Genomic DNA, 18043 nt, shown 5'->3' with positions numbered 1-18043 from the left:
AATAGTTTTTAAGAATATGGCGTTTAAGTAGATTTCACCTAGTTTTGTTAGCTCTGCATATAAACAAATTGTATGGTCAGGAAAATGTCAAACAGCTTTTACTGTCAATAACCAGTCAGGTACCAGTTAAAGCTGGTTTCAATTTGAATCAGAGACAACCTAAAGGATTAAGATTTAAACTCAAGAACTTTTGCTTTAGCAAATGTGTTTACAAATATGTGGTCCCACTATAAGTAGTAATTTTGGTTCAAAAATATGCTTTCTGGCAACAAAAAGTGGAACCACGTGGGGAACCACTTTTCCTTTCTATTTTGGCACTTTTTAACCCTTTATTTACGGAATTAAGTTCTGAATGAATTTTTTTCTGAAACAGTGTGTTATTATATTTCTTTTGGCACACTTATAGCATATATCAAAGGAAATTTAGTTTCGTACATTTTTAAAGGTCCAAATATATATTGGTACTTATAATAAGTACAGTTAGGAATGTAGGACATTTTTTCTAAAATATTTATAAAAATTACAAAACAGAAATAAACTTCAAAATTAATTATTAATAACATGGCAATCATTATAGCTATAATTTTTGTCGTTTTCACACATAAACACAAGGGGTTTCCATGGTAACACATCTTAGACATTTCTTCTTACTGTACCAAACACGTAAAAGGTGCCGACATGTCATATTCCCATATTCTTATTATTATACAAAATGCTGCATCACGGGCCAAGTGTCTTTTCGAAACTCTGGCAAACCGAAAGCTTAGACCACTTAATTAGGAAAGTTAAATTTTGCATTTTGTTCTTATTTTTTTAAAAAGGCTGCTTTTATAAACACATTTCATAAATGTGTGGAATTATTATTTAGTCCTATTTAATGTGTGCTTTTTTGTCTGTATCTACCTGGTGTAATCTACATAAAATATTCATTCTCTCTGCTGATGCAAACACGCTATTTAGATTAAATATTAAATCAATTTTTAAGCTTTGACTTTTAGAAAATAAAGATTAGTCGAAGATAAAATTGTCCAAGACAAAAATGGTTTTCGTCAACAATAATAAAAACTGACAACATTGTGTGTACAATGTAAAACACTGAGCCCTATACGTTGTAAAGTAAAATGTAAGACTAAGATTAAAGCAGCAAACTTGGGGCATAAAAACAAAAATTTCTAAGTAAGGAAAACTAGAATATTTATTTAACAATCGCAATATTATATAACATTGCAAAGAAATACACATGTTGACATATTTTAACACTAAAACACATTTTTATGTTGACATTTACAAATTAATATGCAGCTATAGCAATAGATAAACCAACAAAAACATTATTAGGTTATGCAAATAGTTGTTGCTTTTGGTTAAGTGTAGTTCATAAGAACAGTTGCTAAAATGTTAGCTGAGTCAATTATAAAGTAACCAAACTTTTTTACGTATACGCCAACTTTTTCAAAAAATGTTTTTTTCATATTTTTATGCAGATTTTTCGTTTCACATTCAATTTGAGTTGCTTGTCGATTCAAAGTGCTTAGGGTGTGCGCCGTTAATTGCTGACTTCCTGTGTTTTTATACAGTTCTAATCCAGCATTTACCAATTTTTTTGTGTTGTTTGCATTTGCTATAAAATCTTTCAGTTTATCAGTTCCCCTATCTTTCTCTCTAAGTCTTTTTATTAAGTTTTCAAGTCTTGGTAGAATGTTTTCCAATGAATCAATCTTTTCGCTTTGCTCTGGCAAAATTTCGCTAGCAATTATTGCTTGCATTATCAAACTCTGTTCCTTTAGAACTTGTTTGTTTAACAGAGGTATCGATGTTGAAACAAGAAGATGCTGGTAAAACTCATCAGCTCTTTTAAAGTGTTCGTTTGTGTATCTGCGTCCATCGTTTCCCAGTTTGTCAACCATGTCGATTAACTGTTGAACTTGTCTGTACTTCACATTCTCATCTTGCGTTAGGTTACTAAACACAACGATTCTGTTATTACATTCTTCTAGGATATGTTTAAAGGGACCGCGTTGATCAGCACAAAATGTTTCGAGGTTCAGTGTTTTATCTTTTCGACAATTTTGTTCAAAAGTTTCCCCGTTTGCCATTACAATAATACCGTAGTCTTTAAGGAAGTTCTCGCCTAAAATTCCTTTAAGGATTTTGACAGTTTTCTGTTCTTCTTGTGTAAAGCGTGTGGCGAACCTAAGTACAACAAGAAACGCGTGATACCCTTTTGGGTTCGCTAACATAGCGTTCTGTAAGGCCTCATGTACCAGAGTTATTCCCTCTGCCTCATCCTCGCATGTATCCATTACACCAGGCGAGTCAACGACTTGTAAAGTTCTGCCCTCAAATTCGCTCCATTCAAACTGTGGTATTTTTGTGCCAGAATCCATGTTGTAACTGGGCTCAAATACATTTGCTTGTCTTAGGATTGAATTACCCGTTGAACTTTTTCCATTTCCAGATTTACCAATAAGAATGAGATCTAAATCAGTAGAAGGAGAAGTAATAAAATCTTCAGCCATATTTTAACCTGAAAAGGAAATTGTTTTTTTTTTATTCCTACTCTGCATAGCCGCAATTAATATGTACTTTAATATACATACAAGAACTTGTAGTTTGTAAATAAAAACAGTTTATAAAGCATTGTAAGGTTTTTAAACCAACACTATGATGCAAAAAAATTGATGTTAAAAAAAGATAAAAATAGTTTTGTTAAGAGATTATAAAACAATAAAAATGAAATAGCATTTTTAAATAATAAAAAAAATATACAGCTAAATATATGCAGTATTTACAATGTGGAATTAAATATGTTTAAATCAAACAAATTGCTACCAAATTTTTTAATAAATGTTGAACACTTTTAAAAAAATCCAACATCTGATTCGCATTGTAATTTTCTAAAGTTCTCTTTTATTTCGAGCAACTTCTGATCGTTTGCCACTTCTGTTTCACAATTTATTTGCAAGTGATTGTTTTCGAGCGATAAGTCAGAATCGGCAGCACTATTGGGTTGTAAATCTTTTGATAACTCGATAATGGTGTTTGTAATATATGTATTTGTTGCTTCAACATTTTCCCTGAATTCTTTTATTAGAACTGAATTATCGCTGATTTTGCGGAATTCTAATGATAGCTTTTGTACACACTTTTGTATTCGATCTAACGATGTTAATTTATTTTCCGTTGTGTCGTTGTTTTTAAAATTGTGTAGTTTTTGCAAAAGCCAACTTTGATAAGTAAATAATTTCTTTTCATGTGAGATTGATTCTGTTAAATCGTTTGCTTTTTGAAAATGTTGTGTTGTATATCTGCTAGTATTAGCTTTAAGAGCGTCAACAGCTTTGATTAGGGTTTCTAATTGATTGTTTTTAATTGTTTCATCTTCTATTATATTATCGAACACTATGACTCTGTTTTTGCATTCTTTTAAAAGTTTTTTAAAATATCCATTTTGTTGTGTTCAAAATTCTTCAATAGTTAACCCTTGTGTTTTTGAAAAATGTGCAAAAGTATCACCGTTGCACATTACGACAATGCCGTGGGTTGTGATGACATCTTTTCCCAAAATACTTTTGAGAATCTTAATAGAATCTTGTTCTTCCTTGGTAAAACGCTGAGCAAACTTGACTACAATGAGGAAAGCGTGATAGCCTGATGGATTGGCTAAAAGAGCGTACTGTAAAGCTTCTTTAACAAGTTCTACTGCACCAGTTTCATCAATATCCGTGTCTAAAACACCTGGACAGTCAACCACTTTTATAATACGACCATTAAATGTGGTGAAACCTGTTTGTGGAAAGTCAGTAATTGAAGTCGTGTTGTATGCGCTTTTAAATACGTCTAGTTCTCTCAGAATTGAATTTCTGGTAGCACTTTTTTCATTCCCAGTTTTACCTATTATTATAAGGTCCAAATCAGAATGAACTTCCATTTGAAGCTGAAATAGATTTCAACACATATCTACAGAGGAGAAGAAAAAAAAAAACGTTTCACCTCTAAGATACAAAAGTTTATTTTTCGTTTAAAAATACATTTTAATCACGTATGCTGAGACCATGCGCTAATAATATTCGTTACACACAATACCTTTAAATAATCACAGGGTAGGTTTTAAAATAAATGAAAGATATAGTTTGCCCCTAAAAACAATATCTCTACAACACTCCACCACAGTTTAAAATGTGTTGTGTTCCAACTATTTTAAAATGTTGACTAAACTAAAATTATGCTATTTTTATAACATTTCCAAAGGTGTCATATTTTTTTGGTCGATATTCACTTTATAAAATACATTCACATATTAGCTAAAAGTTTAAAATTCACACTTATTTCAGTCATGTAATACTGTGTTTATTTCTCTCACATTGCATATGCTCCTATGCTGAGATAATATTTTCCTGTGCGGGACATCATTGTGACAATTAATCTTAAGAATATATACCTGAATCTTCTTAGTCATTGCGAATTAAATTCTATTTCCAATAAACATTTCTTTCTTTCATAAATTCTTGTTGTTTGGTGGTGCTTTGGCTATTGTTAGAATGCAGTTATATTGAGTCTCAGCGCCCATTCATAGAAGTAAATTGTCAGGACAACTTATATAGCATAAATAAAAGTAAACATTGGAATAACAACTCTTTCATGTTGTATTTCTTTTTCAATTTGAGGTCATCCTTTTATGACGTCCATAAAAATTTGAATTTTGGTTCCACCCACACGCGTCCACTTTTAACGAACCTCCACCCCTATGTTGACGCCATTTTTTTTATCTCGCAAACAAAGCTGCCAAATTACTAATTCGTTAAATTATAATGTGTACCCTTTTCTATGCTATTAATTGAAAATTAATATAGGGATTTGATATTTTCAGTAACATCTTTACAAGCTCTAATTTAAATACAAACGCTAATCATACCATTTGGTTATAATTTCTAAAGTGATAAAAAAACTTTACATTTTGTAAACTCCAGCTCAAGATATAGGTGTAGCAGAAAGTGCAGTAGATATAAGAGATGAAGTTGTAGTTACAAGTTCAGTTGTAGTTGAGGTTGTAGTCTAGTTTATGTAGTTGCAGTTGCAGTTGTAGGTGTAGTTGTAAGTGGTGGTGTTTGTGTAGGTGTGTGTATGTATGCGTATGCATATACATGTGCATGTGCCGGTGCAGATGAGAAGTGTAGTGCAGGTGCAGGTGTAGATGTAGATGTAGGTTTAAGTGTAAGTGTAAGTGTAGGTGTAGGTGTAGGTGTTGGTGTGGGTGAGGGTGTGGGCGTGGGTGTGGGTGTGGGTGTGGGTGTGGATGTAGGTGTAGGTGTAGGTGTAGGTGTAGGTGTAGGTGTAGGTGTAGGTGTAGGTGTAGGTGTAGGTGTAGGTGTAGGTGTAGGTGTAGGTGTAGGTGTAGGTGTAGGTGTAGGTGTAGGTGTAGGTGTAGGTGTAGGTGTAGGTGTAGGTGTAGGTGTAGGTGTAGGTGTAGGTGTAGGTGTAGGTGTAGGTGTAGGTGTAGGTGTAGGTGTAGGTATAGGTGTAGGTGTAGGTGTAGGTGTAGGTGTAGGTGTAGGTGTAGGTGTAGGTATGTCAATCATTAAGTATTTAATGTAGTCGATTGGTTAAAACAAGCTGTGTTACTTAAAATAAAAAATATTAAAAGCTTTAAATTATAAATTGAATTTTAACAAACAAGAAAAACAAAGAAAAATACAAATCACTTACAGTAAAAATTAGCAACTCTTACCTTAACTTTGCATTGATCTGCTGTATGCGTTCGAATACTTGGCTTGAATAAAGAAAGGCGTAAGCGATTTAAAGAGATACACATCCGCTTTGCTGGAATGCTATATATATATATATATATATATATATATATATATATATATATATATATATATATATATATATACATATCTACTAGCTGTACACCAGTGCTCCGGTGACTCTTTTCTAAATAAGCCAACTTAAGAACAGAACAATAGTAAACACAACACAAACACAACACAAACACAACACAACACAAACACAACACAAACACAACACAAACACAACACAAACACAACACAAACACAACACAAACACAACACAAACACAAACACAAACACAACACAAACACAACACAAACACAACACAAACACAACACAAACACAACACAAACACAACACAAACACAACACAAACACAACACAAACACAACACAAACACAACACAAACACAACACAAACACAACACAAACACAACACAAACACAACACAAACACAACACAAACACAACACAAACACAACACAAACACAACACAAACACAACACAAACACAACACAAACACAACACAAACACAACACAAACACAACACAAACACAACACAAACACAACACAAACACAACACAAACACAACACAAACACAACACAAACACAACACAAACACAACACAAACACAACACAAACACAACACAAACACAACACAAACACAACACAAACACAACACAAACACAACACAAACACAACACAAACACAACACAAACACAACACAAACACAACACAAACACAACACAAACACAACACAAACACAACACAAACACAACACAAACACAACACAAACACAACACAAACACAACACAAACACAACACAAACACAACACAAACATAACACAAACACAACACTAACACAACACAAACACAACACAAACACAACACAAACACAACACAAACACAAACACAACACAAACACAACACAAACACAACACAAATACAACACAAACACAACACAAACACAACACAAACACAACACAAACACAACACAAACACAACACAAACACAACACAAACAACACAAACAATTTTTCTCTCCCGGTGTAATGTTTTTTTTTATAAAGGGAAGTGATTGTGTTTTCCTAATTTATAAAGGGAGGTAAGGAGTGTTAAAGAACTAAATGTAAATAATTAAATTTTTTGTGAAAGGTGATACATTTAAAGAAAAAGTTTAATGGACATGCTAACAATTATTACCGCTAGTTTGAAAAATGAAAACTGTTTTACAACGCGTTCAATGTTAATTTTTTAAATCATGAATTTTAGATGATGAGAACTTTAGACTTTGAAAAGTTTCGTCCGCCCGTCCGTTGTTCGCGATCACAAACTTAATTGAACTATATTTTAGATTATTACACTTAGAAATTTTAAAGCATTAAGAGTAAATGATTTTTTTGTTCGTAGAGGTTAAACGGGATACTCAGGAGAGCGAAAGAGAGAGAAAGTGAATTCGATGAAAATCAAGAATAGGAACTAGAGTTTAGTGTCATACCAATTCTTCTTTATTTGCCAGACTAATTATCTCTGGAGTCCTTACCAACCGATGTTTAGCTTTTTGCTTATTTCTATCTTTGTACACATCTATCACACACGGACGCTTCTATGCCTTTACCTTAACCCTAATCTATATTTCTACCACTACCATACCCTTAAATGTACCCATAACGATATCTATAACCAAAATTATATCCATGATTGTGTCAATAATTATTTCCATAATTATTTCCATAATGATATCCTTACTTATATCCCTATTGATATCTATATTAATATCTATTTTTATCAATTTTATCAATATCCATTTTAATTTCACAATCCATATCCGTATCCGTATCCGTATCCGTATCCGTATCCGTATCCGTATCCGTATCCGTATCCGTATCCGTATCCGTATCCGTATCCGTATCCGTATCCGTATCCGTATCCGTATCCGTATCCGTATCCGTATCCGTATCCGTATCCGTATCCGTATCCGTATCCGTATCCGTATCCGTATCCGTATCCGTATCCGTATCCGTATCCGTATCCGTATCCGTATCCGTATCCGTATCCGTATCCGTATCCGTATCCGTATCCGTATCCGTATCCGTATCCGTATCCGTATCCGTATCCGTACCCGTATACGTACCCGTATCCGTACCCGTATCCGTACCCGTATCCGTATCCGTATCCGTATCCGTATCCGTATCCGTATCCGTATCCGTATCCGTATCCGTATCCGTATCCGTATCCGTATCCGTATCCGTAATTAACCATAACCATAACCGTAGCCGTAGCCGTAGCCGTAGCCGTAGCCGTAGCCGTAGCCGTAGCCGTAGCCGTAACCGTAACCGTAACCGTTACCGTAACCGTAACCGTAACCGTAACCGTAACCGTAACCGTAACCACACCTATTATCGGTTCACGGTCAAAAACCCCCTGGACATAAACCCCCTGGACTAAACCCATCCGACATAAATCCCCTGGACATAACCCCCCCCTCCCGACATAAACCCCCGGGACAAAAAACCCCCGCGACATAACCCCCTGGATAATAACCCCCCGACTGAGGTTTATATAAGAAAATAATAACGATGATGAGAACCAAAAAAATTAAACTAAATTGGTGTAACTTTTAACTACTAACGATTTTTGTGCCGATTCAAAAGTAGGATGTTTTTGATTGGAACTAAGGAGAACCTTATGGTCATGAATACAAACATGCAATCAATTTCTATCATGATTGACTTGAAATGGCAGTGATAAAAAGTATTGAACGGGTATTTCCAGACTGTTAGATAAAAGGATGCTTTTTCCATCTTAACCTAAACATATATAGAAAAATACAGGACTCTGGTTTTCATAGCGAATTTGCTCTCAAGCTCAGAATGCTACCTGTGTTGGCTTTTGTGGCCATGAACACATTAGTTACGTCTTTTAATAAATTATCGGACATTTCCCGATTGCAGATTGTTTCGAGGACTACTAAATTGGCAGACCACTACGTCGTCGTCGGAGACAACCTATTTCCACTTGATATGTGGAACATGCACACACGTGCTGAAGACCATATGCCAAAGTCTAACAACTCATTTGAAGGCTGGCACAGAAGTTTCCAGTCCAATATGTGATGTTGCCACCCAAGAGGTTTATTGTACACAGATAAATTCAGGTCACTGTTTACCAAAAAAGAAAAGTATATTGATAGAAGCGCTCGAGATTTCAAATGTTGTTAAAAATTTAATAAGCCAACCAATATAGAGTATTTGTGAGACATCGCTCAAAAACTCTTTTTTTATAAAATTATAATAAAACAATGTTTTTTCTAATGTTTGTTTTGTTTTTAATTATTAATTTTGGTTCTAATCATCTATGGTTTTTCGTTATATAAACCTCAATTTGGAGGCTTTCGTCCAGGGGGTTTATATCGCGGGAGTTCGTGGGGGGGGGGGGGGGGAGTGTTGTTCGGGGGTTTCATGTCGCTGGGATTTATGTCCATGGGAAGTTTTTGTCCAGAGGGTTTTCGTCCAAGGCGTTTATGACCGGACACCCTTAAATCCACACTCACATCCGTATTGGATGTTCTGTATTAGCCATATTTAAAATTATATAAAAAACTAGACACTGTTACCTCATTGTTCGATGTATTTTGACAAGGTTATTTTAGACGTGACTTTTCGGTAGAGGGCACAGCTGGTGGCTGTTATGAAACCTAGTTTTAAGCTTTTCAAACCCGTCTAACTTTTGACATAGAATCGTAAGGAGATTTCCATTTCTTTTGTAAGAGATCAAATTTCCATTGGATCAAAACAAAGAGGATAGATCAATGTTAATGACACTTATTTATTTCAGATAAATAAGTTGAATTATAATTTGTTCAGTAGGATTCCTTTTAGAAAAAAAATAAAACTATTGAACGTATTCAAACTCCGGTTTGCCAAAAAAAAAAAAAATGAAGAAAAAAGAACCGGTTTTGTTCGAACGCTTTTATGATCCGCGGTATCAATGAAGACGATCGCATTAATAGTTCGTGTCTTTCAGACAAACGTATTGATACTCCGTACAAATAAAACTCTGAAGGGGTAAGTTAGAGGAACAAATTAAATTCAAATACGTTCGTGCCATTGTCCCACTATGAATGCAGTAAACGGACACGAACTAACATTTAAATACGATCTATTCAAGCAAATAATTTCCGAGTGGTTGATGCGATTCAATATTTTAACTGCCTGTAATTTATGTCGCGCTCCGTTGTGAATGCGTTAAAATGACGGATAAGCATACATAAATTTTATGTGAGTTTAATTTCTAAAGAAGGTTTTTTTCGCGTAAACATTTGATTCTTTTGATAGAAACTTTATCACGTTTTTGGGACGAAGCCAAAGTTGTGTTGACACATGGCTGTCATGAGAATGTTACATTTTCAGGACCAAGGTTTTAAGTTACAGTTATGTCCCATTACTGTAACTAATGTAAATATTACGATTGTTAGAGCCAAAAGTCGCCCCATATAGACAAAGCAAATTTAGCAGAAAACTAGTCTTCTGATCGACGGTAAATGCCAAGCCTTTGGCTACTGTTAACGGGGTAATTTTAATTCTTGATATAATAAATAGAGCCCTAGAGAATATAATGCATTTAATATAGCGGGGGGTCATCCATTACTGGGTTAAATAAGGAACCCCAGACCGATCCTCCCCTGTTCTCGTGAGTTTTGAGGACAAACTCACTCCCACAACCCCCAATGTGTACGTCCTTAATCTAAGAGTATTAATTATTTTTAAATTGAAATTAAGGTTTTTTAAAAGTGGGATTTTATGAATCCACACACAGTATGATATATTATTGAGCTTGCATTCCAGGTTTTATAAACAAAGAAATAAAAAGTATTCTAAGGGAGATAATAATGCATACAATTGATTTTACCTTAAAAAAAATTGAGTTCAACACACTGATTTTGTGCAAGCATAAAAAACTGAAAACATACGACACACGCACACAAAAACACATACTCAAACACATGCACACAATTATATATATATATATATATATATATATATATATATATATATATATATATATATATATATATATATATATATATATATATATATATATATATATATATATATATATATATATATATATATATATATATATATATATATATGTATATATATATATATATGTATATATATATATATATATATATATATATATATATTATATATATATATATATATATATATATATATATATATATATATATATATATATATATATATATATATATATTATATATATATATATATATATATATATATATATATAATATATATATATATATGTATATATATATATATATATATATATATATATATATATATATATATATATATATAATATATATATATATATTATATATATTATATATATATATGTATATATATATATATAAATAAATATATATATATTATATGTATATATAGATATATATATGTATATAAAAATATACTATATATATATATATATATATATTATATATATATATATATATATATATATATATATATATATATAATATATATATACATATATATATATATACATACATACATGTATATATATACATACATACATGTATATATAAACATACATACATCCCACATAAATTTTGTCTACCCTAGGGCGTTACTTTTTTAGGGCAGGTAGCTTATAAATTATTTTTTAAACTGTTGTTACTCTACTTTAGATTATAAAAGGTTTCTAATAAAATCATTATACAAATACTAAATCAGAAAGATTTTTTTAGGGGAGATCACTCTCGCTTTATATCAGATATAACGATAATATAACGATAATATAAAACAAACTTGTATTAAATTTCAGCTTCCAAGTAAAATTATAATAATTCACTTTTACCGAAGAATAACCTTGATAACAAATATTAGGATTTGCAACTCACACATTTTAATGCAGTTTAAAATGTCCAGATTAAAAGAATAGTACAAAAACATAAGAAGTAAAAAATTATTTGGTATTATTTCTATTTTCAAATAACAGCTTTACGTTAAAAAGCTGTGATGTTTTGAACAATTTAAAACCGAATTTTAACTGTTATGTTGCATTTCAAAAGTCTTTATAAGTTTTAATCAAAATGTATCAAAATATATAAATGAAAATACATATCACTAAAATTATATCCAATATTCCCAATTTTGACCCAGCTAAAAAATTGAAACTGGGGAAAATGTGAAGTCATATTCTGACAAATTTAGGGTGGATCGGGGATAAGGGGTTATGAAAAGTAAAAGCAGTCGTCAAACTCTTATATATTTTTGGCTAAAATGTTTGTTTTAATAAATATGTTACACCTCTCGTAATATAGGCTGTTCTTTTAAATATCCGAAACACTTTTTTTTGTAACAATTAAAATTATTAAATTATTAGACGACCCAGTTTCCCGTTGGCACTGCAAAATATAAGCTAATATCCCATTACTATTTGATTACTACTTATTTAATCCTGTTTGGGTACCAATGTGTATTCTTGGTAACATTGGCATTAGCAAGTGTATTTGTAATCTTGTTCAACTGTTTGTATTTAAATGTGACAGCTAAAATACAGGCCGAAGTATTTCGACAAAAATAGTTCTAACGGAAAAAAATATCGATAAGTGCAGGAAGTAGAAACCATCATTGTATGGTTAAAACTAGACCTTACCGTATCAGGTTTTTACTGCAACGATAAAAAACATAAGAATATCAACACAGCAAAAAATATGACACTTTGATTGCTTGAACTAAATTAACGGCTAAAGAAGATCAAGTGTTGGTAGATTTGTTTATCTCTTAAAGCGTACACCTGTGTGGCGATGGGGGGGGGGGGGGGGAATTTTAGATCAAGATTATCAATGTGATTGCATGCCGAGCATTCTTAGGAACGTCTTGAATCTCTAGGGATCTATCGTTATCATAAAGTCCAAAAAATGCTATCCACCACACGCAGAGCTAAGCTAGACTCTGACATTAACAGTGAGATAATTTGTACCCGCGTGGGTCTCACTGCAATATATTAATTTAATACCCTGTGTGTCCTTAAGAAATAAATACTACAATCAATAATGATAGTATATTATTAGCTGTTGAGTAACAGGTGTAACAAATTAGTGTATTTTACAGTGATTAGATAAACACAGCGTGTAAATTTGTTTGAAAACATATATCAATAGCCTATTATATTAAAAAGAAATTTAAAAATGAAATATTTTAAAATATTCAAATAACATTATTTCCATTGTCAAAAACCAAAAATTCAAATATTGTTGCATAATTATTTAAGGGAGACATTTCTCAAGTTATAATTCTGTTTAGCAACATCAGTTTTGTTTATCCTGACGATGTATGTGGTTATCAAATATATTTTATAAAATAACTATTTAAAAAAAGTATTTGAGGTGTCAAGTATCCAATCTATAGCATTTTATAATTTTTGAGCGTGTTCTTTATAAATTGGAATAATGTAAATGGCAGCTTTTCAGCTGTATGTATATATAGCCAAAACGCTGCCATTTAAATTAATCTTATATGGTTTACGAATTTTCGTATATATATATATATATATATATATATATATATATATATATATATATATATATATATATATATATATATATATATATATATATATATATATATATATATATATATGGTGACAGGACAAATGATCTCAAGACAAATGATCTCAGACAAAATATCTCACGGACAAATGATCTCAAGACAAATGATCTCAGGACAAATGATCTCAAGGACAAATGATCTCACGGACAAAAGATACCAGGACAAAATATATCATTACTGGTAGCAACGTATTAACATTATACACCGCATTATTTTCACCTTTATCTCACTCAGTTGAGTACGTGCGATTTTTCATATACATTTTTTAAGGAAGACTATTTGTACTTGATTGCCGATTCCATAAGGACGACTCTTGGAGGTAGTCGGAAGGAGAGGGGGGGGGGGTAAAATATTTTTGAACCAGGAAGTAAGACGAATCACTGTAATTCAAATAGCTTTGGCTGTAAATTCAGCTCTATGAATACTAAAATAGTTTTGTTTATTGCACTGAGGAAAGTCCGGTTTTAATTCACACATATTTATGCAGCTGAACAATAACTTTAAAAGACAGCTAGTTGCCCCAAGTTTGTGGTTGACACTCAGGCAACCAACGGTGGCCAAAAATTCGGCGTGAACCACAGCTCACCAGACTTATCGAGCGGTCATTGCTAGCTAGTTATCTCCACTTTTATTTTCGAATAATCAAATTAATTTTATGGATAACCCAATGTCTAATTTTATGTGTCTTGTAAAATTAAATTTTCCTCAATACGATATCTTTTTCTCTTTCTGTTGTGAATATGTGAGTTTAATGCCATCTTCAAAACTACTAGCCTATCTGCGTATTTGCTGATTCTTAGTTTGTCGTTTGTGTCTATAAGTTTTATTAGTTGTTGATGTTTAATGACTTCGTCTTTTGTTAAATTATCAAAAGTATCAAATCTTTTATTTTTTGTAACAACTTGCGGCATAGGAGAGGGGACAGTCTTTTAACAAGTGTGTTACATTTAAAGACAGCACTTGTCCACTTTTTGTGTTTTAATATTGTTAATATTTATTTTGGCAATCATCCACCATTCTTAAAACTTCCAGTTAGGAACTTGTTTAACTAAACGCCACAAGTATGTACATGAAAAAACAATACGCCACCCCCCCCCCCCCCAATGCACATGCGCGGCCAAATAACACAAATGATCTCTGACCCTTCTTCTCCCAATGACGTCTTTCAAACTTGATCAATAGAACTTACACAGACCTCATTCAATAACGCTTTTAACACAAACGGTGGAGAAAGCCACAACTGGCAAAGCACGTGCTTTGTAGGTCTAATTTCATTGGCTATATTAGTGGTGACAGCCCTTGAAACGCATTTTAATAATAGTAATAGCATTCAAAATTTCAAGACTAAAAAGTATACACAGCTGTTCTTTTTCTATATACATTGTTTTAAATACGTATGTATTATGCAATTATGTTACTAAAATAAAAATAAAGTGTGGGATCTACCATAAAATAAAATAACGGAAATGTTGCTGCTACGTGTGGTGTTGTGCCTATTCTAATCCAGCTTATCGAGTACACACTTATGAAATTGATGTCTGAACCAGCTGATTGATTCACAGTAAGCGATTTCGCTTTCTATTGATATTAAATTACTATAACTTAAAAATTGTGTTTAACAGTTAAACATATACATAAATATTTTTCACGTTTATCTAAAATATGTGGTTATCTTCAATTTGTTATTTGTTCAATTTAAGAGACGTTTGAAAATTATTAATGATTTTTTAATGAATGGGGGTGGGGTTTCTGGCTTTTTGTGACGATGTGTGACGGAGGGGAGGAAAAAATCGTCGAACAAAAGAGTGACATCATTTATGTATGACCCCTTATGTATTTTTGTTCCGTTCTTCAGCTTTTTAATTTGAAGTTATATTTTATCTATCTAAATAACTCATATACGACCGCTTCTATTTCTACTTTTGAATTTCGCTGTGTTGCAGCATTGTATTTTGTCTGATATTTAGATTAATAATGTTTTTTTTTAGTTTGAACTCACAGTAAGTTTTCGTTCCGTGTTCAACATATGTTTATTTTGTTTACAATGGATTTGCTGTATACCAAATATTATATCTGAAGCTTAGATTTATATATTTTCAATTTCAATTTCATAAAAATAATGAGCCAAGCTAAGCCTCGCACTACCGGTGTAGATTTTATTATATTAGGTAAAACTGGAAATGGAAAAAGTTCAACTGGCAATTCTATTTTAAGACGGGGAAATATTTTTAAACCCAGCTACTATACAACCTCTGGTACTAAAATACCGCAGTTTGAATGGAGTAAATTTGAAGGCAGGAATCTTCAGGTTGTTGACTCACCTGGCGTATTTGATACATGCGAAGATGAGGCAGGAGGAATAACTATGGTACATGACGCTTTACAGAACGCCATGTTGGCGAACCCAAAAGGTTATCATGCATTTCTTGTTGTACTAAAATATGCTACACGTTTTACTGGAGAGGAACAGAAAACTGTTGACATTCTGAAAGGAATATTAGGCAAAAATTTCCTTAAAGACTACGGTATTATTGTGATGACAAACGGAGATACTTTTGAACATGATTGTCAAAATAATAAAATTCAAAATCTACAAAGGTTTTGTGCAAACCAGAAGGGTCCGTTCAAGAGCATTTTAGAAGAATGCAATAACAGAATTATAGTTTTTAACAACATAACCCAAGACGAGGATGTTAGGTACAAGCAAGTGAAACAATTGATTGATATGGTAGACAAACTGAAAAATCATGGTCAAAGATATACACATGAACATTTTAACAAGGCTGATCAGTTTTACCAACACTTTGTTGTAACAAGTTCGATACCAATTATTTCCAAAGAAGTTTTAAAAGAGCAGAGTCTAATAATGCATGCTATTACCACTTGCGAGATTTTGATGGGGGAGTCAGAAAAAATCGAAACTCTGAAGAGTCTTCTGCCAAGACTTGATTCATTGATGAACAGTCTTAAAGAAAAAGATAAAGGAACCGGTGCTCTAAAAGACTTCATTACACACGCAAATAATACAAAAAGAATGATAGACGCTAGAATTGATATATACACTGATATTCTTTTCAAGCTAAATAGCTTACACAAGAAAGCGGGTGAACTAAAGCTAGATGAATTTGAAAAAAATGGAAAAAAGAATACAACTTCTGTTGAGGAAAGTAAAGTGGGGGAAATAGAAAGTCAAGAAGAACAGCTAAAAAAACAATTGATGGAAACAGAAGAAGATAGAAGGAGGCTACAATGGGAAACAACTAAATATTTCTTTGAAGGAATTGGCATTGTTGTAAAAGCATTTGGCAGTATAATAATTAGTTCAACAGACTCGGTTACTGAATATTTAACAAATAGAGAATAAAGAAATTTCCAATGTAGTCAGTTTCATGAGCGTGTCTAGCAAAATAACCATAGGGATCGTGCTCGCATTTGTGACACCTGTTAAGCCATCACGGCTTCATATACGAATGCAAGCACGTACGAAGCAATAACACAACATGACGGTATCCAATGTTAGGGTTTTACAAAATAATTTTGGATCTTCAACTCTTACTTCTTCTGTAACAACTGCAATGCTTTTATTCAAGTACATTAAAAAATATATATAAACAATTAATTTAAATGAAATGTAAACAAACTTGCTTACTTTAATAAAAGCTTTTGTTCCTCCTGAGAGGATGGACGGACGGACGGACGGATGGACGGACGGATGGACAGACGGGTGGATGGATGGACGGGTGGATGGACGGATGGACGGATGGACGGATGGACGGATGGACGGATGGACGGATGGACGGATGGACGGATGGACGGATGGACGGATGGACGGATGGACGCATGGACGGATGGATGGATGGATGGATTATTTCAAATTAATATTTTATCTCAAATTAGCCGATTCCATAGCTAAATAAACAAAGATTTATATAAAATAATGAAGGTCTGAAATAGTTTGGTATAGAAACTCATTATTATTTAAATCTATATCTAGATACAGTTATCTTGATTCTACGACTAGTTTGGTTAAGTCGAGTTTTCCCGTAATAAAGTTCTAGATCAAGAACCTAGATTGATCAATCACTTGTATTCTTTAATTAGATGATCTTTCAAGCTAAAAAGCAAAACAAAAAAAAAACTTATATCAAACATTTAATAAATAAAACAGTTTAATAAAGAAACTAAATAATTTTTTGTGATTTCATTTTTAACGAATTAATTTTGGTTTGAGCTAGATTCTAGATCTATAACTTCATTTGACAGCTTATCTTTAGATTCTAGATCTAGAGAAATTTATTGAATACTTACGGATAGGCACCACGGATAGAATTTTTTTTTATTTAACACATTTCTGGGTGTTTAATAAGTTCATATCTTTATAGTTGTTAAACTATTGACAAAAATAATATATAGCCGTCAATAGCAGTACTGGTTGCCATGGAAACCGCGAAAAGGTGTGAAAACTAACACATTTTCAAAGCGCTATAACTTTGTATCTATAAGAGATTTTTAAAAGTGGATGAAACATTTAGATTTCTCTAACCAAACTATACATTTTTACGTTTACTGATTGCGATAGCTCGTACTCAGTTTT

The 18043-nt window shown here is 32.4% G+C and overlaps 3 protein-coding genes across 3 annotated transcripts; 1 reads left to right on the top strand and 2 right to left on the bottom strand.

Moving 5' to 3' along the window:
- Nucleotides 1–571: 571 nt before the first annotated feature.
- On the bottom strand, nt 572–5817 carry LOC131931516 (GTPase IMAP family member 9-like). The gene is made up of 2 exons (XM_059288343.1): nt 5729–5817; nt 572–2527 (listed from the first exon to the last, which is right to left on the bottom strand). The coding sequence occupies exon 2, from the start codon at nt 2517–2519 to the stop codon at nt 1365–1367; it is 1155 nt and encodes a 384-aa protein (XP_059144326.1). The 5' UTR covers nt 2520–2527; nt 5729–5817; the 3' UTR covers nt 572–1364.
- On the bottom strand, nt 3461–3931 carry LOC131931517 (uncharacterized). Its single transcript, XM_059288344.1, has one exon. It carries the CDS (start codon nt 3929–3931, stop codon nt 3461–3463), a length of 471 nt encoding a protein of 156 aa, XP_059144327.1.
- An 8857-nt stretch (nt 5818–14674) lies between the features above and the next one.
- On the top strand, nt 14675–17192 carry LOC131931509 (GTPase IMAP family member 9). Its single transcript, XM_059288334.1, has 2 exons — nt 14675–15010; nt 15562–17192. Exon 2 carries the CDS (start codon nt 15569–15571, stop codon nt 16811–16813), a length of 1245 nt encoding a protein of 414 aa, XP_059144317.1. The 5' UTR covers nt 14675–15010; nt 15562–15568; the 3' UTR covers nt 16814–17192.
- Nucleotides 17193–18043: the final 851 nt, after the last annotated feature.

Source organism: Physella acuta, unplaced genomic scaffold, assembly GCF_028476545.2.
Source record: "Physella acuta isolate Inbredline_101_S28 unplaced genomic scaffold, ASM2847654v3 ptg001983l, whole genome shotgun sequence".
In the NCBI taxonomy this organism is placed as follows: Eukaryota; Metazoa; Mollusca; class Gastropoda; family Physidae; genus Physella; species Physella acuta.
Note: the sequence above shows the minus strand (reverse complement) of the source record. Positions and strands in the feature narration are given on the sequence as shown.

Coding starts and splice junctions, on each gene's coding strand:
- LOC131931516 (XM_059288343.1), bottom strand. CDS start 2,519: ATGGCTGAAGATTTTATTACTTCTCCTTCTACTGATTTAGATCTCATT.
- LOC131931517 (XM_059288344.1), bottom strand. CDS start 3,931: ATGGAAGTTCATTCTGATTTGGACCTTATAATAATAGGTAAAACTGGG.
- LOC131931509 (XM_059288334.1), top strand. CDS start 15,569: ATGAGCCAAGCTAAGCCTCGCACTACCGGTGTAGATTTTATTATATTA.